Below are 27,493 nucleotides of genomic sequence, written 5' to 3'. Positions count from 1 at the left end.
TGGGGTGGGGGGGGGAGGAGAGATCATTTCAGAACAATGCCCCCTGCAAAATGAAGCAAAACAAAGCACACAAGCACACAGACCTGGTGGATCTGGTTTCCGATCATCACCATGTGAAGCAGAAATAGTCCCAGGTCCTAGCACGGGAAGCACCTTCCCCCCCCACCCCCCACCCCCCACCCCCAATTCCTTCATCCCCACACCCCAACAGAAGTTGCACTAACAGCAGAACTGGCCGGGTGCGGTCAGAGGCTCTGGTAGCCGGCAGGGCTGCGCTTCCGGTGGATCAGGTAGACGATAACGATGATAATGATCAGCAGCAACAGCAAGACCACCACCACGATGGCGACTACGGGCAGCTTGTGGTCCCGAGGACACACGTCAGCTGTGGGCATAGGCATCGGTTCAATACAGCAGCAGGAACACCCAACCAGCACCGATTCCCTCTCCGTCCCACACCTGCCTACAACCCTCCCCAATTCATCATCACTCCTCCTCTCCTAACATTCCCTCCTCCATTCATCATAACCCCTCCCCATTCACCACCCCTACCAACCCCAATCCCTCCCCTCCCCATTCATTATCACCCCTCCCCTCCTAACACACCTCCCTATTCATCACCCCTCCCCTCCTAACACCCCTCCCCACTCATCACCACCCCTACCAACCCCAATCCCTCCCCTCCCCATTCATCATTACACTTACCAACCCCCAATCCCTCCCCTCCCCATTCATTATCACCCCAACCCTCTAAACCCTCCCCTCCCCATTCATCATTACCCCTACCAACACCCTAAACCCTCCCCTCCTAACACCCCACCCCAATTCATCATCACCCCTACCAAACCACGAACCCTCCCCTTCCCAACTCCGCTTCCCTATCATCATCCCGCCTACCAATCTGTAAACCCTCCCCCCTAACTCCCCTCCTCCATTCATCATCCTTACCAACTCCCTAAACCCTCCCTCATTCATCATTACCCCTACTGAGTTGTTAAGGGGTTAAAGGATTAATTTGTCCTGCTAACATGTAAGAAATTAGATGTTAAACTATGTCACGGGCATCCTTGTCTCAAATGCACGAGGTGGCAATCTAATTATACTTTGCTCTCTGAAAATGCTGAATAAGATACTTCGGTTGAAAAATAAGGAATGGTTTAATAACCATATAAAACCATATAGCAATTACAGCATGGAAACAGGCCATCTCAGCCCTTCTAGTCTATGCCGAACGCTTACTCTCACCTAGTCCCACTGACCCGCACTCAGCCCATAACCCTCCATTCCTATCCTGTCCATATACCTATCCAATTTTACTTTAAATGACAATACCGAACCTGCCTCTACCACTTCTACTGGAAACTCGTTCCACACAGCTACCACTCTCTGAGTAAAGAAATTCCCCCTCATGTTACCCTTAAACTTTTGCCCCTTAACTCTCAAGTCATGTCCTTTTGTTTCAATCTCCCCTACTCTCAATGGAAAAAGCCCAACCACGTCAACTCTATCCCCCTCATAATTTTAAATACCTCTATCAAGACACCCTCAACCTTCAATGCTTCAAAGAATAAAGACCTAACTTGTTCAACCTTTCCCTGTAATGTAGGTGCTGAAACCCAGGTAATATTCTAGTAAATCTTCTCTGTACTCTCTCTATTTTGTTGACATCTTTCCTATAATTCAGTGACCAGAACTGTACACAATACTCCAATTTCAGCCTTACCAATGCCTTGTACAATTTTAACATTACATCCCAACTCCTATACTCAGTGCTCTGATTTATAAAGGCCAGCATACCAAAAGCTTTCTTCACCACCCTATCCACATGAGATTCCACCTTCAGGGAACTATGCACCATTATTCCTAGATCACTCTGTTCTACTGCATTCTTCAATGCCCTACCATTTACCATGTATGTCCTATTTTGATTATTCCTACCAAAATGTAGCACTTCACATTTATCAGCATTAAACTCCATCTGCCATCATTCAGCCCACTCTTCTAACTGGCCTAAATCTCTCTGCAAGCTTTGAAAACCTACTTCATTATTCACAACACCACCTACCTTAGTATCATCTGCATACTTACTAATCCAATTTACCACCCCATCATCCAGTTCATTAATGTATATGACAAACATTGGACCCAGTACAGATTCCTGAGGCACACCACCAGTCACCGGCCTCCAACCTGACAAACAGTTATCAATACCGAACGATCTAACCTTCCATGCAGAACTTTGTCAAAGGCCTTACTGAAGTCCATATAGACAACATCCACTGCTTTACCCTCGTCAACTTTCCTCATAACCTCTTCAAAAAATTCAATAAGATTTGTCAAACATGACTTTACACGCACAAATCCATGTTGACTGTTCCTAATCAGACCCTATCTCTAAGAAATCCTTCCATTAATTTATCCACCATCGACGTCAAACTGACAGGCCTATAATTGCTAGGTTTACTCTTAGAGCCCTTTTTAAACAATAGAACCACATAAGCAATATGCCAATCCTCCAGCACCATGCCTGTTTCTAATGACATTTGGAATATTTCTGTCAGAGCCCCCTGCTATTTCTACAGTAACTTCCGTCAAGGTCCTAGGGAATATCCTATCAGGACCCAGAGATTTATCCACTTATATTCCTTAAAAGCACCAGTACTTTCTCCTCTTTAATTATCATAGTTTCCATAACTTCCCTACTTGTTTCTCTTACCATACCAATATCCTTTTCCTTAGTGCATACCGAAGAAATTGTTCAAAATCTCCCCTATCTCTTTCAGCTCCATACATAGCTGTCCACTCTGATTCTCTAAGGGACCAATTTTATCCCTCACTATCCTTTTGCTATTAATATAACTAGAAACCCTTCAGATTTATTTTCTCCTTACTTGCCAAAGCAACCTCGTATCTTCTTTTAGCTTTTCTAATGTCTTTCTTAAGATTCTTTTTACATTCTTTATATTCCTCGAGCACCTCATTTACTCCATGCTGCCTATATTTATTGTAGATATCTCTCTTTTTCCTAACCAAGTTTCCAATATCTCTTGAAAACCACGGCTCTCTCAAACTTTTAACCTTTCCTTTCAACCTAACAGGAACATTAAGATTCTGTACCCTCAAAATTTCACCTTTAAATGACCTCCATTTCCCTATTACATCCTTCCCATAAAACAAATTGTCCCAATACACTCCTTCTAAATCCTTTCGCATCTCCTCAAAGTTAGCCTTTCTCCAATCAAAAATCTCAACCCTGGGTCCAGTCCTATCCTTCTCCATAATTATAAAGAAACTAATGGCATTGTGGTTACTGGACCCGAAAGTGCTCCCCAACACATACCTCCGTCACCTGGCCTATTTCATTCCCTAACAGAAGATCCAACACTGCCCCTTCTCTAGTTCGTACCTCTATGTATTGCTGCAAAAAAAACTATCCTGCACACATTTTACAAACTCCAAACCATCAATCTCTTTTCCACTCATCCCTTCCCAGTCTATGTGAGGAAAATTAAAATCTCCCACAATCACAACCCAATCACAAATCTTGCCTATTGTTCTTGGGTGGCTGACCTTTACTGCTGCTTTAGGTGATTAAGTGTCCTTTGTCTCGTATTGTCTCTCTTACTGAGCATGTGTCCTGGGGTGTGGCAAAACTGTATCTTGTGTATGTGACTAAGCTGCCTTGCAAATAGTATATAAAAGAAAGAATTGTTCCCCTGTTCAGAGAGTATTGCTTGTCTGAATTCTGCACACGCTGCAGAGTTTAGGTGAGCAGTTCTACCGGGCAAGCTTGCGCTGGTTTAAATAAACCATTATAAGTTACAGATTTCGGTGTCTTGCATTTGTATCAAGTGTAAAAGGGTCTTGGAAAAACAAACATGACAATTGGCGACGAGGATGGGATTCCAACATATATGGCGGTTCCGGACGGACTGAGTAAGCGATCGCCTGTGTGATGGTGACTTGGGACGGATGGGCCCACAAAGTAAGATTTACCTTGATCTCTCGCATTAACCTATCACTCAGCCGACCCCTCGTCTTCTAGACTCTATATTGACGGAATCCCTGAGATAACTTATACACTTGGACACCGACGAGGTCACTTTAAGGGAGGTTCGAGTCCCCCTGGAATTTGGAAGTTAGAGTCCTCCTCTACCCTCAATCATCATCACCCCCACCAACCCCCTAAACCCTTCCCCTCCTAACTCCCCTACCCATCCTACAACTCCACCCCTCTGCACCCTCCCAATCTCCAACCCCACATTCCCTACCCATGCAGTGCAACCTTCTCTCCCTCCATTGTCCTCACCACCTCTTCTCCCTCACCCACTAATACTTCCAGCCCAGTTCTGTGCCCCTGACCCCCACCCCCTACCCCGAATACCTGGGCCGAAGGTCTGTGTTCTTGGGACTTCAAAGACCTGCACCTCCTGGTCCACGAGATCAACCCAGAAGGAGTGTCCAGCCTCCAGCGAGAGGTTGGAGCACCGAGAGCAGTGGCCTAGCGCCGTCTCCATCACCACCAGCGCTGTGTTGTTGGCTGTAAACTTCATGGATCCTGTGAGAACAACCAGAAAACGTAAGACCCAAGCCTCCTCCCCCAGCTCTCTGTTTCCTGTGACCTCAGAGCCAGGTTGGTTCAGGGCCTGGGAAAGTCCATCCAAAACAAGCGATCCCTCACATCCAGCTCCCACTCTCTTTGTCTGTTCCTCCCTACATCTTTCTCCCTACCCTTTTCACAGACTTCTCTTTGTCTCTCCCTGCCCACCCTCTAAAAGAACAGTGCTGGGGGGTCACATTGAAATCTACTGAATATTGAAAATCCTAGATAGAGTAAATGCAGAGAAAATGGCAAAGATCCTGAGAAGCTGGATTTTTGAACATTTGGAGGGATATGATTAGGAATAGTCAACATGGCTTTGTCAAAGGCAGATCGTGCTTGTGAGCCTTATTGAATTTTTTGAGGATGTGACTAAACACACTGATGAAGGAACAGCAGTAGATGTAGTGTATATAGATTTCAGCAAGGCATTTGATAAGGTACCCCATGCAAGGCTTATTGAGAAAGTAAGGAGGCATGGGATCCAAGGGGACATTGCTTTGTGGATCCAGAACTGGCTTGCCCACAGAAGGCAAAAGAGTGGTTGTAGATGGGTCATATTCTGCATGGAGGTCAGTCACCAGTGGTGTGCCTCAGGAATCTGTTCTGGGACCCTTACTCTTCATGGTTTTTATAAATAATCTGGATAAGAAAGTGGAGGGATGGGTTAGTAAATTTGCTGATGACACAAAGGTTGGAGGTGTTGTGGATAGTGTGGAGGGCTGTCAGAGGTTACAGCGGGACATTGATAGGATACAAAAGTGGGCTGAGAAGCGGCAGATGGAGTTCAACCCAGCTAAGTGTGAGGTGGTTCATTTTGGTAGGTCAAATATGATTGCAGAATACAGTACTAATGGTAAGACTCTTGGCAATGTAGAGGATCAGCAGGATCTTGGGGTCCGAGTCCATCGGACGCTCAAAGCTACTGTGCAGGTTGACTGTGTGGTTAAGAAAGCATATAGTGCATTGACCTTCATCAACCATGGGATTGAGTTTAGGAGCCGAGAGGTAATGTTACAGCTATATAGGGCCCTGGTCAGACCCCACTAAGAGTACTCAGTTCTGGTCACCTCACTACAGGAAGGATGTGGAAGCCATAGAAAGGGTGCAGAGGAGATTTACAAGGATGTTGCCTGGATTGAGGAGCATGCCTTATGAGAATAGGTTGAGTGAACTCAACCTTTTCTCCTTGGAGTGACGGAGGATGAGAGGTGACCTGATAGAGTGTATAAGATGATGAGAGGCATTGATCGAGTGGATAGTCAGAGGCTTTTTGCTTGGGTTGAAATCGTTAACACAAGAGGGCACAGTTTTAAGATACTTGGAGGTAGGCATAGAGGAGATGTCAGGGGCAAGTTTTTTTCATGCAGAGAGTGGTGAGTGCATGGAATGGGCTGCTGGTGACGGTGGTGGAGGCAGATACAAAAGGGTCTTTTAAGAGACTCCTCAATAGGTACATGGAGCTTAGAAAAATAGAGGGCTATGGGTAACCCCAGGTAATTTCTTAAGTAAGAACATGTTCGGCACAGCTTCGTGGGCCAAAGGGCCAGTATTGTGCTGTAGGCTTTAAAAACATCCCACAAAACAAACCTGCAGACACACCAAACCTGATCAAGGCTCACTAAATGGAGGGAATGAAGAGATGGTGAGAGGGAGGGGACAGAAAGAGGATGAAAACAAAAGCGTGAGGGACGGAAAGAAGGTGAAAACGACGGGGAGACTGAGAGAAGTTGAAAATGACGGAGAGGGACAGAGGGAAGGTGAAAACGACAGGGAAAGACGGAGAGAAGGTGAAAAAGACGGAGGGACGGAGAGATGGTGAAAACGATGGGGAGAAGGAGAGAAGGTGAAAACAACACGGGGAGAAGAAGAGAAGGTGAAAACAACAGGGGAGGGAGAAAAGGTGAAAATGACAGGGAGACGGTGAAAACTACAGGGGCGGGGACGGAGAGAAGGTGAAAATGACAGGGCGAGAGATGGGGAGAAGGTGAAAATGACAGGGAAAGACGGAGAGAAGGTGAAAATGACGGGAAGACTGAGAGAAGGTGAAAACGACGGAGAGGGACAGAGAGAAGGTGAAAACGACAGGGAAAGACAGAGAAGGTGAAAAAGACGGGAAGACGGAGAGAAGGTGAAAACAACAGGAGAGAGACGGAGAAGGTGAAAACAACAGGGGGAGAGACAGAGAGAAGGTGAAAATGACAGGGAGACGGAGAGAAGGTGAAAACTACAGGGGGAGGGACGGGGAGAAGGTGAAAACGACAGGGGGAGGGACAGGGAGAGGGACGGAGAGAAGGTGAAAACGACAGAAAGACGGAGAGAAGGTGAAAATGACGGAGAGGGACAGAGAGAAGGTGAAAACGACAGGGAAAGACAGAGAAGGTGAAAAAGACAGGGGAAGACGGAGAGAAGGTGAAAACGGGGAGAGACAGAGAGAAGGTGAAAACGACGGGGAGAAGAAGAGAAGGTGAAAACGACGGGAGAAGAAGAAAAGGTGAAAACGACAGGGAGACGGAGAGAAGGTGAAAACTACAGGGGAGGGACGGAGAGAAGGTGAAAACGACGGGGAGAGACAGAGAAAAGGTGAAAACGACAGGGAAAGGGACGGAGAGAAGGTGAAAACGACGGGGGAGACGGAGTGAAGGTGAAAACGATGGGGAGAGGGACGGAGAGAAGGGATGAGATGGAGTTAGTGAAAATGAGAGAAATATGGATAAAAAGGGGGAAAGGGAGAGTCAGGAAGGGGTAGAGGAGATGTGAAGATGGAGGAGTGTTGGGAGAAGGAGGGGCTGTGGAGTTGGTTCCAGAGATGAACGGTTGGTTAGAGGATGTGAAAGTGTCAGAAGACATTTTGTGAAAAGCATGAGCAGCTGAATCCGCCAGGCATTGCTCAATCTCCCTCCGCACATTCAACCAGCAGCACCGATCAGTCAGAGAAAATTAAAACATCAGAAATACTCAGTGGGTCAGGGATCGTCTGTGGAGACTGAATCAGTAAGTGACTCACGTTAATCTGCAGAATATTTCTATGGGGTCTTGGATCTGAAAAACTGACTCGTTTCCCTGATGTTGCTGGATCAGATTCCAGGGCTTTCTTGGGATCTAGTGGGGCAGAGATGTGGGAGAGAGCAGATGGGGTCAGCCCAGGCTAGAAGCATTTGGGACTGGAATGAGAGAGAGCAGCGAGTGTCTCAGGACTTTAGCCCAGGTATGATTGGCTGAGTGGCCTCTTCCCCGGTGGCTGAGGGCAGTTGCCCGGATGTAAAAGTATCAGACCCACATAATCTGCAGCCTGCCCTCTGTATTCACTTTAATTCACTCACACCCACCTCCCTTCGGTACATCCACTTTCCCGTCTCTGTAAACCCCTCCGCCCCCAACCTTCCCCCCAATCTCTGTTACGACCTTCAGTCCAACATCCCTCCCCGTCTCTGTAACCCTCACCAGCCCCTACACCCCACCCCATCACTGTAAACCCCTCCAGCCCCTACACCCCTCCCCATCTCTATAACCACCAGCCCCTACACCCCTCCCCATCACTGTAATCCCCACTAGCCCCTACACCCCTCCCCATCTCTGTAAACCCCTCCAGCCCCTACACCTCTCCCCATCTCTGTAAACCCCTCCAGTCCCTACACCCCTCCCCATCTCTGTAAACCCCTCCAATCCCTACAACCCTCCCCAACTCTGTAATCCCACCAGCGTCTAAACCCCTCCCCATCTCTGTAAACCCCTCCAGTCCCTACACCCCTCCCCATCTCTGTAAACCCCTCCAGCCCCTACACCTCTCCCCATCTCTGTAATCCCCACTAGCCCCTACACCCCTCCCCATCTCTGTAATCCCACCAGCGTCTAAACCCCTCCCCATCTCTGTAAACCCCTCCAGTCCCTACACCCCTCCCCATCTCTGTAAACCCCTCCAGCCCCTACACCCCTCCCCATCTCTATAACCACCAGCCCCTACACCCCTCCCCATCACTGTAATCCCCACTAGCCCCTACACCCCTCCCCATCTCTGTAATCCCACCAGCGTCTAAACCCCTCCCCATCTCTGTAAACCCCTCCAGTCCCTACACCCCTCCCCATCTCTGTAAACCCCTCCAGCCCCTACACCTCTCCCCATCTCTGTAAACCCCTCCAGTCCCTACACCCCTCCCCATCTCTGTAAACCCCTCCAATCCCTACATCCCTCCCCATCTCTGTAATCCCACCAGCGTCTAAACCCCTCCCCATCTCTGTAAACCCCTCCAGCCCCTACACCTCTCCCCATCTCTGTAAACCCCTCCAGTCCCTACACCCCTCCCCATCTCTGTAAACCCCTCCAGTCCCTACACACCTCCCCATTTCTGTAACCCCCACCAGACCCTACACCCCTCCCTATCTCTGTAACCCCCACCAGCCCCTAAACCCCTCCCCATCTCTGTAACCCCCACCACTCCCTACACCCCTCCCCATCTCTGTAAACCCCTCCAATCCCTACAACCCTCCCCATCTCTGTAATCCCACCAGCCCCTACACCCCTCCCCATTTCTGTAACCCCCACCAGACCCTACACCCCTCCCTATCTCTGTAACCCCCACCAGCCCCTAAACCCCTCCCCATCTCTGTAACCCCCACCAGTCCCTACACCCCTCCCCATCTCTGTAAACCCCTCCAATCCCTACACCCCTCCCCATCTCTGTAATCCCACCAGCCCCTAAACCCCTCCCCATCTCTGTAAACCCCTCCAATCCCTACACCCCTCCCCATCTCTGTAACCCCACCAGCCCCTAAACCCCTCCCCATCTCTGTAAATCCCAACAGCCCCTAAACCCCTCCCCCTCTGTAATCCCCACCAACCCCTACACCCCTCCCCATCTCTGTAATCCCACCAGCCCCTACACCCCTCCCCATCTCTGTAATCCCCACCAGCCCCTACACCCCTCCCCATCTCTGTAAACCCCTCCAGTCCCTACACCCCTGCCCATCTCTGTAAACCCCTCCAGCCCCTAAACCCCTCCCAATCTCTGTAATCCCCACCAACCCCTACACCCCTCCCCATCTCTGTAATCCCAGCAGCCCCTACACCCCTCCCCATCTCTGTAATCCCCACCAGCCCCTACACCCCTGCCCATCTCTGTAAACCCCTCCAGTCCCTACACCCCTGCCCATCTCTGTAAACCCCTCCAGCCCCTAAACCCCTCCCCATCTCTGTAACCCCCACCAACCCCTACACCCCTCCCCATCTCTGTAATCTCCTCCAGCCACTACACCCCTCCCCATCTCTGTAAACCCCTCCAGCCCCTACACCCCTCCCCATCTCTGTAATCTCCTCCAGCCACTACACCCCTCCCCATCTCTGTAACCCCCACCAGCCCCTACACCCCTCCCCATCTCTGTAACCCCCACCAGACCCTAAACCCCTCCCCATCTCTGTAACCCCCACCAGTCCCTACACCCCTCCCCATCTCTGTAAACCCCTCCAATCCCTACACCCCTCCCCATCTCTGTAACCCCCACCAACCCCTACAACCCTCCCCATCTCTGTAAACCCCTCCAGTCCCTACACCCCACCCCATCTCTGTAAACCCCTCCAGCCCCTACACCCCTCCACATCTCTGTAACCCCCAGACCCTACACAACTCCCCATCTCTGTAACCCCCACCAGTCCCTACACCCCTCCCCATCTCTGTAAACCCCTCCAATCCCTACACCCCTCCCCATCTCTGTAATCCCCACCAGCCCCTACACCCCTCCCCATCTCTGTAAACCCCTCCAGTCCCTACACCCCTGCCCATCTCTGTAAACCCCTCCAGCCCCTACACCCCTCCCCATCTCTGAAATCTCCTCCAGCCACTACACCCCTCCCCATCTCTGTAAACCCCTCCAGCCCCTACACCCCTCCCCATCTCGGTAATCCCACCAGCCCCTACACCCCTCCCCATCTCTGTAAACCCCTCCAGTCCCTACACCCCTCCCCAACTCTGTAAACCCCTCCAGCCCCTACACCCCTCCCCATCTCTGTAATCCCACCAGCGTCTAAACCCCTCCCCATCTCTGTAAACCCCACCCCTCCCCATCTCTGTAAACCCCTCCAGCCCCTACACCCCTCCCCATCTCTGTAACCCCCACCAGACCCTACACAACTCCCCATCTCTGTAAACCCCTCCAGTCCCTACACCCCTCCCCATCTCTGTAACCCCCACCAGACCCTACACCCCTCCCTATCTCTGTAACCCCCACCAGCCCCTAAACCCCTCCCCATCTCTGTAACCCCCACCAGTCCCTACACCCCTCCCCATCTCTGTAAACCCCTCCAATCCCTACACCCCTCCCCATCTCTGTAATCCCACCAGCCCCTACACCCCTCCCCATCTCTGTAATCGCCACTAGCCCCTACACCCCTCCCCATCTCTGTAAACCCCTCCAGTCCCTACACCCCTGCCCATCTCTGTAAACCCCTCCAGCCCCTAAACCCCTCCCCATCTCTGTAACCCCCACCAACCCCTACACCCCTCCCCATCTCTGTAACCCCACCAGCCCCTAAACCCCTCCCCATCTCTGTAAATCCCAACAGCCCCTAAACCCCTCCCCATCTCTGTAACCCCCACCAGCCCCTACACCCCTCCCCATCTCTGTAACCCCCACCAGCCCCTACACCCCTCACCATCTCTGTAAACCCCACCAGACCCTACACCGCTCCCCATCTCTGTAATCCCACCAGCCCCTACACCCCTCCCCATCTCTGTAACCCCCACCAGCCCCTACACCCCTCACCATCTCTGTAAACCCCACCAGACCCTACACCGCTCCCCATCTCTGTAATCCCACCAGCCCCTACACCCCTCTCCATCTCTGTAATCCCCACCAACCTCTACACCCCAACCCATCTCTGTACCCCAAGGGACAGAACAATCAGGGCTTGTCTCCTGCTGCTCTCGGTGGATCAGGAATGTGGGAACTCACTGGTAGAACCCGGGAATTTATAGGTGAGCTGGGTCTCGATCTGGTGAAGGTGATAACTCCTGTCCTTGTCCTGTTGAGACAGAATCACCGAATAAACAATAATCACCAATAACCCATACCCAAGAGCTCAAGGTAAGCCCCACAGAGATGACCAGTATATTTCTGTAACCCCTTCCCATTGCCTCACTGCATACAGCATTCTATATTGCCTCCTGATGACTCCTGCTCCCCACCCCCAACACTGACCCCAGGGTCAGAGAGGGTTCCTGTTCCCCATCCCAGTCTATAGGTACACTCTCCGAATTCATACTCACCTTTTTAAAGCCGAAAGTCAGGAACCCTTGCGGGTAGGTCAGGGTCATGCTCACAGTGTCTTTCTCACAGGCTCCCGATGCCTTGGTGTGGTTGGGTTGGATGAAAAATGTTCCCCACTGCAAAAAGAGTGCACTGTAGTCACCAATATTTAAACCCCAATGCCCACCCCCACTACTCTCTCAATGATAGTTCTTGGCCCCTGCAACTGGAGTGATGGCAGTGCAATCAAGTTCAGGGGTGAGCCCAAAACCTTCCCACTTAAGGAGGTCAGACACAGAAGGATCTGGGATTGGCAGGAAAGAGGTTGCCAAACAGACATGGATCTCTCCCTTTGTGTCTAACCCTGTCCTAGGAGTATGTGATGGGACGGTGTGGAGGGAGCTTCACTCCGTGTCTAACCCCGGGAGTGTGTGATGGGACAGTGTGGAGAGAGCTTCACTCTGTGTCTGACCCCGGGAGTGTGTGATGGGACGGTGTACAGGGAGATTCACTCTGTGTCTGACCCCGGGAGTGTGTGATGGGACGGTGTGTTGGGAGATTCACTCTGTGTCTGACCCCGGGAGTGTGTGATGGGACGGTGTGGAGGGAGCTTCACTCCGTGTCTAACCCCGGGAGTGTGTGATGGGACAGAGTGGAGAGAGCTTCACTCTGTGTCTGACCCTGGGAGTGTGTGATGGGACAGTGTGGAGGGAGCTTCACTCTGTGTCTGACCCCGGGAATGTGTGATGGGACGGTGTGGAGGGAGCTTCACTCCGTGTCTAACTCCAGGAGTGTGTGATGGGACAGTGTGGAGAGAGCTTCACTCTGTGTCTGACCCCGGGAGTGTGTGATGGGACGGTGTGGAGGGAGCTTCACTCTGTGTCTGACCCCGGGAGTGTGTGATGGGACGGTATGGAGGGAGCTTCACTCTCTCTGACCCCGGGAGTGTGTGATGGGACGGTATGGAGGGAGCTTCACTCTGTGTCTGATCCCGGGAGTGTATGATGGGACGGTGTGGAGGGAGATTCACTCTGTTTCTGACCCTGGGAGTGTGTGATGGGACGGTGTGGAGGGAGTGTCATTAAAGACTTTTACAAATTTCTGCAGATGTACCAGGAAAGCATTTTGACAGGTTTGCATCACCTTTCTCTATGAGGGGCCACTGCACGGGATTGGAAAAAGCTGCAGAGGGTTGTAAACTCAACCAGCTCAATCACAGGCACAAGCTGCCCCCATCATAGGTAACACCCATTATTATAAAGCACCATCACCCAGAGAGTGCCTCATTGTGATGTCTTGCGCTGTACTACTGGTGCAAAACCAACAAATGTTATGACATTTGTCAGTATTAATAAACCTGATTGTGGAGGGAGCTCTGTCTCTGTGGCCCAACCCCTGCTCACCCTGCCGGTCTCATACTCGACACGCAGCTCGATCTTCAGTGTTGCCAAGGCACAGATCATTTTGTCATTGGACACCTTGTACGTTCCCTTTGTCAGCACTGGAGGGCCTGTGGGAGTTGGGACTGAATGGGTGGTGTGATTGGTTGGAATTGGTGTGGTGTGATTGGTTGGTGATGTATGATTGGCTTGTGTTGGTGTATGGGTAGTGTGATTGGCTGATGTTGGGGTGTGAGTGGTGTGATTGGCTGGTGTTGGGGTGTGAGTGGTGTGATTGGTTGGTGTTGGGGAATGGGTGGTGTGTTTGGTTGGTGTTGGGGAATGGGTGGTGTGTTTGGTTGTTGTTGGAGTGGGAGTTGTTTGGTTGGTTGTAATGCCTGGACTCAGTGACCCAGGAGTTGGAGGCAAAACCGAGGTAGCAGGAATGAGTGTGCCTAATGTCGGCCGACAGTTAGTCCCCTCACACAGAGGGTCAGATCTTCCTGCAAAGAAAACACAAACAGAAGCATTATGTCTCTCCAATAGTAATGGAGCACCACAGCACAAAAACAGGCCCTTCAGCTTATCTGGTCCATGCCGAACTGTTACTTTGCCTCGTCCCATCGACCTGCACTGAGATCACACTCTCAATACCACTTGCATCCATGTACTCATCCAAACATCTCTTGAAGATTTGCACTTCAGAAAAGTATCCTGCATTTTACTTCAGCTGTCAGCTCATTCCACACTCATGCCAGCCTGAGTGATGTTCCCCTTTCACCCTTAACCTATGACCTCTAGTTCATGTCTCACTTAACCTCAGTCGAAAAAGCCTGCTTGCATTTGCCCTATCTTTCCCCCTCATAATTCTGAAAACCTCTATCAAATTTCCCCTCATTCTCCTCTGCTCCAGCGAATAAAGTCGTAATCTATTCAATTTTCCTTATAACTCAGGTCCTCAAGTCCCAGCAACATCCTTGTAAGTTTTCTCTGTACTCCAATCATATTGGTATCTTTCCTGTAGGTAGATGACCAAAACTGTGCACAATACTCCAAATTTGGCCTCAACATCATCTTGTACAACTTCAACATACATCCAAATTCCTGTACTCAGCACTCTGATGTATGAAGGTCAATGTGCCAAAAGCTCCCTTTACAAACCTGTCCACCTGTGACACAACTTTCAAAAAATTATGGATCTGTATTCCCGGATCCTTCTGTTTTGCCACACTAGTCAGTGTCCTACCGCTCACGTGCAATGTATGAGCCAGCCGAGAGCACATGACCAAGGCACAGTCAGTGTCACTAGCCCACCAGATCAAAACCCAGCATTCTGACTGATCAAGAGACCAGCAGTCACTTGTTGCTCAGGGCCCTTGTCAGACCCCACTTGAGGTACTGTGCTCAGTTCGGGTCGCGTCACTACAGGAAGGATGTGGAAGCCATAGAAAGGGTGCAGAGGAGATTTACAAGGATGTTGCCTGGATTGGGGAGCATGTCTTATGAGAATAGGTTGAGTGAACTCGGCCTTTTCTCCTTGGAGTGACGGAGGATGAGAGGTGACCTGACAGAGGTGTATAAGATGATGAGAGGCATTGATCGTGTGGATAGTCAGAGGCTTTTTCCCAGAGCTGAAATGGTTGTCACAAGAGGACACAGGTTTAAGGTGCTGGGGAGTAGGTACAGAGGAAATGTCAGGGGTATGTTTTTTTTTGTTTTTTTTATATAAACGCAGAGTGGTGAGTGCATTGAATGGGCTGCCAGGAACGGTGGTGGAGGCGGATACAATACGGTCTTTTAAGAGACTTTTGGACAGGTACATGGAGCTTAGAAAAATAGAGGGCCAGAGGTAAGCCTAGTAATTTCTAAGGTAGGGACATGTTCAGCACAACTTTGTGGGCCAAAGGGCCTGTAATGCGCTGTAGGTTTTCTATGTTTGTAAGATCAATCAAAGATATTGAGATTTAACACCCTCCCAAAACTGAAGCCTGCAGCACTGTGTGGAGATAACTTTGGGCTGAAGCAGGACTCTGTATTGAAACAATTCTCAGAAGGAATTGTGTTTGTCTCTGGGAGTATGTGATGGGACAGGTTGGAGGGAGCTTCACTCTGTGTCTGACCCTTCTTGCTTAATACAAAATTCCTTTATTACAAAAATCGGAGCTAAAAGTATATACAAAACAGTGACTAACACAATTACTTCACTACAAATAGACTATAGACATTACACCAAAATGTTTCCATCTCTATCAACGATGGCATTTACACCCTGCGGAGCCCAACGGTCTCGACACTCCTCTCAGGTCGCCATGGACTGTGTGTTCAATATTTACCCGGGCACGAACATACCCCCTAAACATTGCCAGGCAGTCTGCCCGGGCAGCTCCTCCCGCCACTCGTTTCCAAGACCCATGGATGGCTGTTTTCACCAGGACAAGGAGCAAGCTAACAAGGACATCCTCATCCCTCCATGCCCCCCTCCTTACTGGATGACCATATGTAAATAGGGTGTGGCTAAAATGTAGCCAGAAGGCGAGAAACAGCCCACGCAAGTACGCAAAGAGGGGCAGCAGCCTCGCACACTCCAGGTACATGCGGTACACGGTCTCCTCCAGCCCACAGAAGTGACATGCGGATGGGAGATCTGTGTACAAACTGAAGAACTTGTTGCAGGGCACCGCTCTATGCAGCACCCTCCAGCCGAGATCCCCCAGGTGCATGGGAAGAACCCCCTCGTAAAGGGACTTCCAGTGGGGACCCTCCTCACCTGCAGGAGGAAAGACCGAACACCATGGCATGTCGGGACGGTGAACAAGAACAAGGAAGTGGAGGGTGTGAAGCAGCAGCCCAAACAGATACCTCCTACTTGCATCCCTGAATGGGATTGTGGGTGTCGAGGAGAGACCGATCAAGTTGTGTGGACTCGGCTCTCGGATAAGATTGCGGGGTCTCCACACACCTGAGCCGCACCGACATCCACTGAGGACTCTGCCAGAGGAGGGGATTCCCGGCCGGAGGCAACCAGAAAGACTCAGGTAGACTCCCAGATAGAGGAGACGTCTAGTGCTCTACTCAAAAGCTCTCATCTCCATCAGCAGGGAGTCCACCTGCCACTGACCCACTAAGAGTCCGGAATATTTCGCCTAGCTGATCCCGTGAGTGTGTATTGGGATGGTGTGGAGGGAGCTTCACTCTGTGACTGACTCTGGGGGTGTCATGGGAGAGTGTAGAGGGAGCTTCACTCTGTGTCCGATCCCGGGAGTGTGTATTGGGATGGTGTGGAGGGAGCTTCACTCTGTGACTGACCCTGGGGGTGTCATGGAAGAGTGTAGAGGGAGCTTCACTCTGTGTCTGACCCCGGGAGTGTGTATTGGGATGGTGTGGAGGAAGCTTCACTCTGTGTCTGACCCCGGGAGTGTGTGATGGGACAGTGTAGAGGGAGATTCACTCTGTGTCTGACCCCGGGGGTGTGTGATGGGATGGTGTGGAGGGAGCTTCACTCTGTGTCTGACCTTGCTGATCCAGCTCTGGGAGAGTTGAGTTTCTAGAACAGAAGTTTTCCTCAATCAGATGAGATCTGGAGTAACATCATCCAATAGCACCATTGTGGTTCTCACCTTCAGAGACCGTTAGTCACAGTTCTGAAGGAAGCTGAGGTCAGGGTGGCTCTGCAGTGTGTGGCAGCAGAGATGCAGAGACTGAACTGACCAAATGTGTCATTCTATCTGGGGGGAGATGTTTCTGGATAATCTATTAGGGTTCCTGCTCACATTGTGTGAGTTTAAGAAGATTTGGTATGTCATCAAACTCTAGCAGATGTACCGTGGAGAACATCCTCACTGTCTGGTATGGAGGGGCTACTTCTCAGGCTTGGAAAAAGCTTCAGAAGGTTGTAATCTCAGCCAGCTCCATCATGGGCTCAAGCCTCTACAACATCCAGAACATCTTCAAAAGACAATGCCTCACGAGTGAGGCATCCGTCATGAAGGACCCTCACCACTCAGGACGTGTCCTCTTCTAATTACTACCATCAGGGAGGAGGTACTGGAGCCTGAAGACACACACTCAAATGTTTCAGCAAAAGCTTGGTCCCCTTAGCCATCAGTTTTCTGAACGGTCCATGAATTCATGAACACTTACTCGCTTTTTTGCTCTCTTTTTACACTACCTACACTTTTTTAATGTTTCCCTTTTTGTAGCTTATAGTACTTTCTATGAATTGCACTATATTGCTGATTCTAAATCTCATCTGGGCTGTGCCTGAAGTCTAACCTTCTACTGCCAGCAATTTCCTGTCTACCTGACAGAGCCTTTGAATGCCACCGTCTATCTGCTTCCATCTCCATTAGACCATAAGACATAGGCCCATCAAGCCTGCTCCACCTGCAACATGGCTGATATCCCTCTCAACCCCAACCTCCTGCCTTTCCTCCATAACCTTATCAACTATAATCTACCATAACTATAACCATAATCTTACCAACTACTGCATTAAATATACCCAATGACTTAGCCTCTTTAGCCATCTGTGGCAACAAATCCAGAGTCACCACCCTCAGGCTAAAGTAATTCCTCCTCACCTCTGTTCTAAAGGGACATCCTCCTATTCTGAGTGTCTCCTCTGATTCTAGACTCTACAAAACAGGAAACATCCTCTCCACATTCACCCTACCTAGGTGTATCAATATTCATTAGGTTTCAATGAGATCTCCCTCATTCTTCTCATCTCCAGCAAGCACACACAAAAAAAATGTCAAACAGTCCTCATTCCTGGAATCATTTTCGTGAACCTCCTCCGGACCCTCTCCAATGCCAGCATATCCTTTCTCAGATGTGGGTCCCAAATTGCTCACAATGTTCCAGATGTGGTCTGGCCAACACCCTGTTAAGCCCCAGTGCTCATCCTCTCAAAATGCATGCTAACATTGCATTTGCTTTCAAGCTTCAAGGTAACCTTTAGGGAACCGTGCCCATTTACAAACTGCTCTACATTCCTTCTACCTAGGTGCATGACCATCTCCTCTGGCAGCCTGCCCCAGGCACCCACCATTCTATTGTAAACTTGCCGACCACATTCCTTTCATCTTCCTCCTTGTCTCAAATTCATGATCTCTAGTATTTGCCTTTTTCACCCTTTGTGAACAATTTTGACTGTCCAGCCTATCTATGCCTCTAATCATTTTATAAACCTCGCAACACACACAAAATGCTGGAGGAACTCAGCAGGGCAGGCAACATCTGTGGAAGAGTACAGTCGATGTTTCGGGCCGAAACCATTCAGCAGGACTGCAGTAAAAAAGACGGGTAACCAGAACTTACTTCACAGCCTGATACTAGAGTGTTGAGGGGAGGGCGAGGTGGGGTGCAGAGGAGGAAGAGGGGAGGTAGGGGGGCAGGGGTGGGGGAGGGGAGGTGGGGGTGCAGAGGAGGGGAGGTGGAAGACAGAGGGGGGGAGGTGGAGGGCAGAGAAGGGGGGGAGGTGGAGAACTGAGGAGGAAGGGGGAGGTGCAGGACAGAGGAGGGGGAGGGGAGGTGGAGGGCAGAGGAGGATGAGGGGAGGAGAGGGCAGAGGAGGATGAGGGGAGGAGAGGGCAGAGGTGGAGAGTAGTTTGCAGACAGTTGCACATGTGTTTCATTGAAAAGGCACAATGGTGGAGATGAGAGAGACTGTAGAGGAGGAGGAGAGTAGTTCTGGGTGCCCTGTGTACTGTACTGATGTAAGGAATGTCCTCATACCCTGTGCAGTTCACCGAGAGCCAGTGCACTCAAATATCTGATTCATATTCTCTCTCTCTCTCTCTCTCTCTCCCTCCCTCCCTCCCTCCCCCTGCCCTCTTACTCCACCAGGAAACCCTTCAGATCAGGAGGATGCGAGGGCTCAGCAGAGGAGGCTGTAAAACTGCAGAGTATTTTGCTGTCAGCAGTTGAGTTTCGGCTGCAGCTTGCCTGGGCCACTTCTCCTTTCATCTCTGGGCAGAGAGCTCTGGCAAGGGTTTGTTCCTCGGAGGAGGAGACTGCAAAATCTGCGGAGTCAGGGAAAGGGGAGGAGCAACAGGGGTAAAGGGCAACGAGGGAGAGGCAGCAAAGCGGTGAGATAAGCAGGCAGGAACAATAAAATAGATATGGGACAGAACGAGGGAGGGTATGAATGAAAGGTGGGAGTAGATGGAGAGAGAGAGCAGGGAAGATGGAGAGGAGGGAGGGAGGGAGGAGGGAGGGACGGAGATGGAGAGAGGAGGGAGAGGGAGAGAGGAGGGAGGGAGATGGAGAGAGGAGGGAAGATGGAGAGAGGAGGGAGGGAGATGGAGAGAGGAGGGAGGGAGATGGAGAGAGGAGGGAGGGAGATGGAGAGAGGAGGGAGAGGGAGAGAGGAGGGTGGGAGGATGGAGAGGGAGGGAGAGGGAGAGAGGAGGGAGGGAGATGGAGAGAGGAGGGAGGAAGATGGAGAGTGGAGGGAGGGAGATAGAGAGGAGGGAGGGAGATGGAGAGAGGAGGGAGGGAGATGGAGAGAGGAGGGAGGGAGATGGGATAAAGAGGTGGAGTAAGAGGCAGAAGAAGGACAGAGGGGAGAATGGGTAGAGAGGATAGAGAGGGGTGACAAATGAGGGAAGGGGAGGGATGTGGAGTGGGAGGGAGGGAGGGGAGGTGGAGAGGAAAGGGGTGGAAAGTGGAGGAGGGAGTTGGAGAGGGGTTGGGAGGGGTGGAGAGGGAGGGAGGGGTAGGATGGGAATTGGAGATGGAGGGTAGTGGAAGTGGAGATGGAGAGGGGTTGGGGATAGCTGAGGACTAGGCCTTTAGCCTACCCACATTCACCATGACCCACTGTGTTTCCACTCACCCCCCTATCCCTCCCATTCACTGAATGCTCAGTAATCCATCCATCCAATTCGAGTAAACTTTGCGACCTCACAGCCCTCAGGGAGGAGGATTCCAAAGCATCACCTTTCTTTGAGGAAAGAAATCTTTCCTCAGCCCTTGACCGGCCTTCGCTCTAATCCCTTCTGGTCCTCGGAGGTAATAGGTTTTCCATGTCCATCGAATCCTCTCCTGTTCATTGTCTCTCTCTTCCAAAAACCTCCCTCTCTCACTGTTTCTCTTCCCTCCTACTCAATTATTCTCTCCTATCCACAACCCCGGTGTCTGTCCCCACAACTCTCTCCTCCATACCCCTGTTCTCTCTCCACTGCCTCCCTTTTCCTTTCCCCCTCTCTTTCTCTTTATCTGCCTGTCTCTCTCGTTCAAAGACACCCACCTTCTTTCCAACATTTACAGTACTAAGTCTGTGACCACCTTAAAAACTGACTTTGCTAATCACGCAAAATGCTGCAGGAACTCAGCAGGCCAGGCAGCATCGATGGAAAAGAGTAAACAGTCGACGTTTCAGGCCAAGATCCTTAATCAGGACTCTGTTGAGGGTTTCAAAGTAGAGTTGTTCACTTTTTATTGCACGTTGTACATAACTGTCTTTGTTAGTTCACCAACTTCCTCACTATGCTAGAAAAATTTGGTCTGTCCTCTTTAACCCTATCCAGTGTTTATTGATGCATCCTATCTGAACACATCGCAGCTTGGTACGGCAACTGCTCTGCCTGGGACCACAGGAAACTGCGGAGTTGTGGACACAGCTCAGAAACCAGCCTCCCCTCCATGGACTCTTGTTTACACATCTTGCCCCTTTAGTAAACCAGACTCCACCACCCCAGATATTCTCTGTTCTCCCCTCCCATTGGGCAGAAGATACAAAAGACTGAAATTATACACCATCAGGCTCAAGGACAGCTTCGACCCCACCTCTTGTACAATAAAACGGACTCCCATCAGTCTGGCCATTCTCCTCTGACCTCTCTCATTTTCACCATCACTCACTGGATTGTCTTCATTTCTCCCACCATTCTCTGTAAGCTCCAGAGACTGTGTGTGAAAATCCCAGAGGAGCAGCAGTTTCTGAGATACTCAAACCACCCTGTCTGGCACCAGCAATCGTTCCATGGCCAAAGTCACTTACATCACGTTCCTTCCCCATTCTGGTGTTTGGTCTGAACAAGAACTGACCGACATATCTGCATGCTTTCATGCACTGAGTTGCAGCCACATGACTGGCTGTTAAGATATTTGCATTAAAGAGTAGGTGTACCAGATCGAGTTCTCACTGAGTGTACATGGTGAATAAAGTTGACAGTTGGATCTGTATTCATCGATTATGGAAAATATAATCCATACAGGTTGTGTTAGGATCAGAACCAGGTTTACGATCACTAAACAACATATGCACGTTGTTTGGCAACACTATTACAGTCCATCACATATTTTAAAAATTACAATAAGTGTAAGAGTGTGTGTGTGTGCACGCGCACGTGCGTCTGCCCTTAACTCCTGGTGGAGTTGTCAGGGTGCCGTCATGACAAGCTTCTTGCACCGATCTTTTTGGTGATTGCTCATCATACGGTGTGGCTTGGGCATCTGAAACCTGGCGGAGCCCATCCCTCTCCAGGTTTTTATTCACGAGGTTGAGTTGCTAGCTCGACACTCAACCCAGGCACGGATGGAGAGCGTACAAGGGAGCTGGCCAGATTCGAACTCGGGACCTCTCGCCCCAAAGTCCAGCGCTGATGCCATGAAAATAGGCCATGTCCTGGGTTCTAGGAGTTAACGATCAGTCACAGCCTGAATTACTCCCAAACATTTACCAGTTTCTCACCTCCAGCATCCTCTGTGACACAATGTCCAAAGAAAAACCCAGTAAAGGGGCCCCCTTGTCTATTCTGTTGAATGCATCCTCGAAGAACTCCAGTAGATCAGCCAAAGGGAGTGGAAATGGGCCAGAGTGAGTGGAAGGTAAAAGTGCTGAGCTCTGAGCGTGTTGCAAGCACAGTCAGGGAGAGGGTGGGATGTCTACAGGGTGTGGGGGAGGTGCTAAGGAGGATTGGCAGAGGCAATCAGTTCTCACAGCCAGGGACAACATTCATCACCTGTGGAGGGGCTGTTCGGAGTAACGCGGAGTGTCCGTAGATAGTGCATGTTGTGGCCATATGCTTTGGTGGTGGAGAGAGAGAGTGGACTGGGTGTCAGTAAAGAGGGTTGTACAAACAGAAAATATAGAATAGTACAGGCCCTTTGGCACACAATATCATGTTGACATTTTAACGTACTCTAAAATCAATCTAACGCTTCCCTACAGAGCCTCTTAGCATCTTGAACATCCTCCTTTGCCCTAGCTCACTCAACCTATCCTCATAAGCCATGCTCTCCATTCCAAACAAGACACTGCTGAATCTCCTCTGCACCCTCTCTAAAGCTTCCACATCCTTCCTATAATGAGGTAACCAGAGCTGAACACAATATTCCAAGTGCGGTTTAAGCAGAGTTTTATAGAGATGCAACATTACCCTACAGCTCTTGACTCAAGCTCCTGACTAGTGAAGACTAACAACGTGTGGCAATGTTGACAGATCTATGGACATGGACCCTATTTATGAATCTCCCAATTAATCTCTTCTGCTCTTTCTCAAGTGCAATCATCAAGGGCCCTCACCATCAGACAATGCCCTTTTCTCATTACTGCCATCAAAGGAAGTACAGGAGGCTGGAGACGCATGCTCAATGTTTTAGGAACATTTCTACCCTTCCACCATCAGATTTCTGAAAGGTCCATGGACACTATCTCACTATTTTTGCTCTCTTTTTGCAATACTTCTTAAAAATATTTATTTTCTTAACTTACAGGGTTTTTAAAAATGTATTGCACTGTATTTCTGTTGCAAAACAAATTTCACAACATTGGTTAGTGATAATAACCCTGATTCTGATATGCAGCCCACGTTACTGAGTGAACCAATTTAATCTCACAATTTCACATAGCGCGTTTGCCTCTGCATCGACTGTGAACCATGTCTCAAAGGGCTTTTGTTTTAGGACTAGTCCAGGCTCACTGACACCGAAGGAGAATGCAGAGGGGCAATGCTGCCATGACAGTACCTTCTCGAGCAACAGCTCGCCCCAGTGCCCCCAGACGATGTTTACCACCTTTTCTAAGGTGCAATGATGGGATCTCACTTTGCAAAAAGCAAGCAGTGTGGTGTTTCCCACATCATTGGCTGCAACTTTCTGAGCGGGATGTGTGAAGTGCAAGTTCACGGGCTCTGTTGTTTGTAATTTGGGAGCCATTTAGAGTATCGGAGTTGGGCCTGGTTGGGTCACCTGGCCGAGACCAAACAGTTAGTGCCCCTGTCACATGCGTGTGCGGCATAGTAGCACAGCAGTCAGCGCTAGTGACCAGATTATTAAGATTCATTTCCTGCTGCTGTCTGTAAGGAGTTTGGACGTTTTTTTCTGTAACCATGTGGGTTTCCTTTGGGTGCTCCAATTTCCTCCCACAGCCCAAAGATATATGATTAGGATTATTTATTTATTGAGATCCAGTGCGGTATAGACCCTACCAGCCCTTCCAGCCATGTCACCCTGCAATCCCCCTGTTTAACCCATAGGATGATTTACAGTGACTGACCAGACTGTGGGAGGGAACCCTGCAGTCACGGGGAGAGCAGTGGGAAGTGAACTGTGATTCATAACCACACCTGTGAGCTGCGCCAGCACAACCCTCTGACTGTGTTGGTTGTTAATACAAACTCAAGATCACCATCACACACAAAATGCTGCTGGAACACAGCAGGCCAGGCAGCATCTATAGGGAGAAGCACTGTCAACGTTTCGGGCCGAGACCCTTCGTCAGGACTAACTGAAAGGAAAGATACTAAGAGATTTGAAAGTAGTGGGGAGAGGGGGAAATGTGAAATGATAGAAGACCGGAGGGGGTGGGATGAAGCTAAGAGCTGGAAAGGTGATTAGCGAAAGTGATACAGAGCTGGAGAAGGGAAAGGATCATGGGACGTGAGGCCTAGGGAGAAAGAAAGGGGGGGGGGGGAGCACCAGAGGGAGATGGAGAACAGGCAGGGTGATGGGCAGAGAGAGAAAGAAAAAAAAACAAACAACTAAATATATCAGGGATGGGGTAAGCAGGGGAGGAGGGGCATGAACGGAAGTTAGAGAAGTCATGAATGGGAATGGGACGTGGAATTTCCCATTCTGATATGTCTATCCATGGCCTCCTCTACTGTCAAGATGAAGCCACTCTCAGGTTGGAGGAACAACACCTTATATACCGGCTGGGTAGCCTCCAACCTGATGGCATGAACATTGACTTCTCTAACTTCCGTTAATGCCCCTCCTCCCCTTCTTACCCCATCCCTGACATATTTAGTTGTTTGTTTTTTTTCTCTCTCTCTGCCGGTTCTCCATCTCCCTCTGGTGCTTTCCCCCTCCCCCTTTCTTTCTCCCAAGGCCTTCCCATGATCCTTTCCCTTCTCCAGCTCTGTATCACTTTCGCCAATCACCTTTCCAGCTCTTAGCTTCATTCCACCCCCTCCGGTCTTCTCCTATCATTTTGCATTTCCCCCTCCCCACACTACTTTCAAATCTCTTAGTATCTCTCCTTTCAGTTAGTCCTGACGAAGAGTCTCGGCCCAAAATGTCAACAGTGCTTCTCCTTATAGATGCTGCCTGGCCTGCTGTGTTCCAGCAGCATTTTGTGTGCGTTGTTTGAAGTTCCAGCATCTGCATATTTCCTCGTATTTGCTCAAGATCACCATTTCACTTTACATACCATGTATTCATGACAAATAAAGCTAAAACTAATCTTGTAAACAAGAAATGTGCATGATGGTAGATGGAGTGGGTTTTCCCCAGGGTAGAAATGGTCAACAGCAGGGAGCATAATTTGAAGGTGATTGGAGGAAAGGGTCAGAGCAAGGTGTTTTACACACAGAGTGGTGCCAGGGTGGGTGGTAAAGGACTAAAGATATTTAAGGGACTCTTAGAGTACATGGATGATAGAAAAATGGAGGGTTGTGTGGAAGGGAAGGGTTAGATTGACCTTGGAGCAGCTATAAAATTTTGGCACAGTATTATGGGCCAAAGGGCCTGTACTGTTTTATGTTCTATCAAGAGCAAGTGCAATCACTGAACACAGTCATCTTCACACTGGGGAGTGTTCCACTATGTCTCAGGCAGCTGGCCACACTAGGTCCACAGGATGGTTTAGAAACCGTTAAGCAAAGGGTGACTGAGGTAGATACAGCGCTGATCCTGTCAAGACACTCAGAGTCAGGGGGTGGTGTTGTCAGTACTAAGAGGATGTGGTTCTGTGCATTGCCTTTAACACCTTCATGCTGTGTACTTTGAGGAAACCAGAGTGACCATTTTGTGGTGAAGCCTGGAACATCCTGTTCTTCACCCCATTCTCACTCTGACCTGCCTGTCTGTAAACCCCCCCCCCCCCAGGTCAGAGTTACATAGAACCCAGAACATTAAACAGTGTGGCCCTTCACCCATTATATTGTGCTGACCTTTAACCTACTCCAAGGTCAATCTCTCTTCTCTCCTACGTAGCCTCAATTTTTCCATAGCTATGTGCCAATTGAAGAGTTTCTTCAAATCCCTAACATATCTCCCCTAATGGAAGGTGTTCCACACAACTCCCACCCCCGATACTTTACTCCAGTTGCCTTAAAATTATGCCCCCCTCATGTTAGCCATTTGCCCTAGAAGAACGCCTTTATACATTTAATCTAGTTTATCATCTTGTACCCCTCTTATCTTCCTCCACTCTAGAGAACACTAGCTCACTCAATGCTTCCTCATAAGACGACCAGCAAACAACAAATTTCATGACTTATGCCAGTAACATTAAACCTGATTCTGATTTTTCTTACGCACCATCCCTAAAGTTTGCACATCCTGACATAATGAGGATACCTCAAAGGGTCTTATGGGAGACAGTGGACATTAAAGACTTTATGCACACAGTCTGGATAAGGCCAAGTGGTTACCTCCTGAATTGAGAAGCAGTAAATGTGGTTCAGAAACTCCAAGGCTTAGATAAAAGTATTTAAATAATTGAAACTGTAACTTTGCTCAGCACTGTGTCTATCGTTCCCCATCACCACCACCCCATCCTTCTCCACCTCCCTCTCTTGCAGACACCCCACTGTCCTCTCCAAAAACCTCCTCCTCAGGACTGACACCCCCTACACATTCCCCCTTACCAGCCAACCCCCCCACCCACCCTTCCTCCTGTCTCTCCCTCTCCCCTCCTTCTCTTCCTCCACTCTCCTATCTACCTCTGTCTCCCCTTCCCCCACCCTCCTCTCTCTGTAACTTGACACACCCTCTCTCTGTCTGACGAACCCCCCAACAGCCCCCTCCCCCAGTCCCCGCCTGCCCGGCTGACCTTTCCCAGCAGTTTATTCTCAATCCATTCGGTTCCAAACAATGAATCGACTGAACCAGCCGCAACCCCCACCCCGCGACCCCCCTCCGGGACCAGGAAACTCGAGTTGCCACTACAACCTGCACAGAGTAGCATGCAAGGTTTAGGCACAGATTGCTGAAAAACATTCTTCCCCGAAGAGGACCCGATTTGGTTATTCGAGCTACAAACTCACCCAGGGAGACGGAGGCAATGAGCAGGGAGAGGACGCAGAGAGACATTTTCCGCTAAGGGTGGAGATCTCACTGCGTGTACTCGACAACCAAATGAGAGAACCGTGAATCTGCTCGCTCTCTCTCTCTCTCTCTCTCTCTCTCTCTCTCTGCTCGACGACTTCAGGAAACGAAACTTTCGCCTGCACCAACCAATCGGAAAATTGAAAGCTTCTCAAGTAAGAGGCCCCTCCCAACCCAACGTTATTTGCCTCAGGAGTCACACCTCGCCGCCTCCTGCATTGGAGGACATTTCATTTCCCTCCAGGCGTGGACTTGGTTAGAGACTCAAAGGGACAGGCAGCAGCTGTGGAGAGAAATGCTTTGAGTCAAGAAGTTATCTGGGGACCTCAGGAAGGGGAAGCCAAGGGAACACACAACAGTTCTCACTGAGGAAAGGGAGAACATTTTCAAGTTCCTGGCTCAAATCAGTCATGCCAATTGGCAATATTTCATTAGGAGTTTGAATATGACATTACTCTCAGAAATTTCTACAGTTGGAGAGCATCACCATCTGGGACGGAGGGGCCACTGCACAGGATCAAAAAAAGCTGCAGAGGGTTGTAAACCCAGCCTCCCACCATCCAGGACATCTTCAAAAGGAGATGCCTCAAGAAAGCAGCACCCAGGACATGCCCTCTTCTCATTGCTACCATCGGGGAGGAAGTGCGCACTCAGCGTTCTAGGAACAGATTCTCTCTTCACCATCAGATTTCTCATCAGTCCATGAACACCACCT

At 49.8% G+C, this 27,493-nt stretch overlaps 1 protein-coding gene across 1 annotated transcript; it reads right to left on the bottom strand.

Annotated features, from left to right (window-relative positions):
• On the bottom strand, window positions 1-26,875 carry cd68 (CD68 molecule). Its single transcript, XM_059975324.1, has 6 exons — window positions 26,718-26,875; window positions 13,243-13,721; window positions 11,860-11,976; window positions 11,546-11,615; window positions 4,385-4,558; window positions 1-385 (listed from the first exon to the last, which is right to left on the bottom strand). Exons 1-6 carry the CDS (start codon window positions 26,761-26,763, stop codon window positions 246-248), a joined length of 1,026 nt encoding a protein of 341 aa, XP_059831307.1. The 5' UTR covers window positions 26,764-26,875; the 3' UTR covers window positions 1-245.
• Window positions 26,876-27,493: the final 618 nt, after the last annotated feature.

This window comes from Hypanus sabinus, chromosome 7 (assembly GCF_030144855.1).
Source record: "Hypanus sabinus isolate sHypSab1 chromosome 7, sHypSab1.hap1, whole genome shotgun sequence".
NCBI classification, from domain to species: domain Eukaryota; kingdom Metazoa; phylum Chordata; class Chondrichthyes; order Myliobatiformes; family Dasyatidae; genus Hypanus; species Hypanus sabinus.
This window is presented reverse-complemented; position numbering and strand designations above follow the sequence as displayed.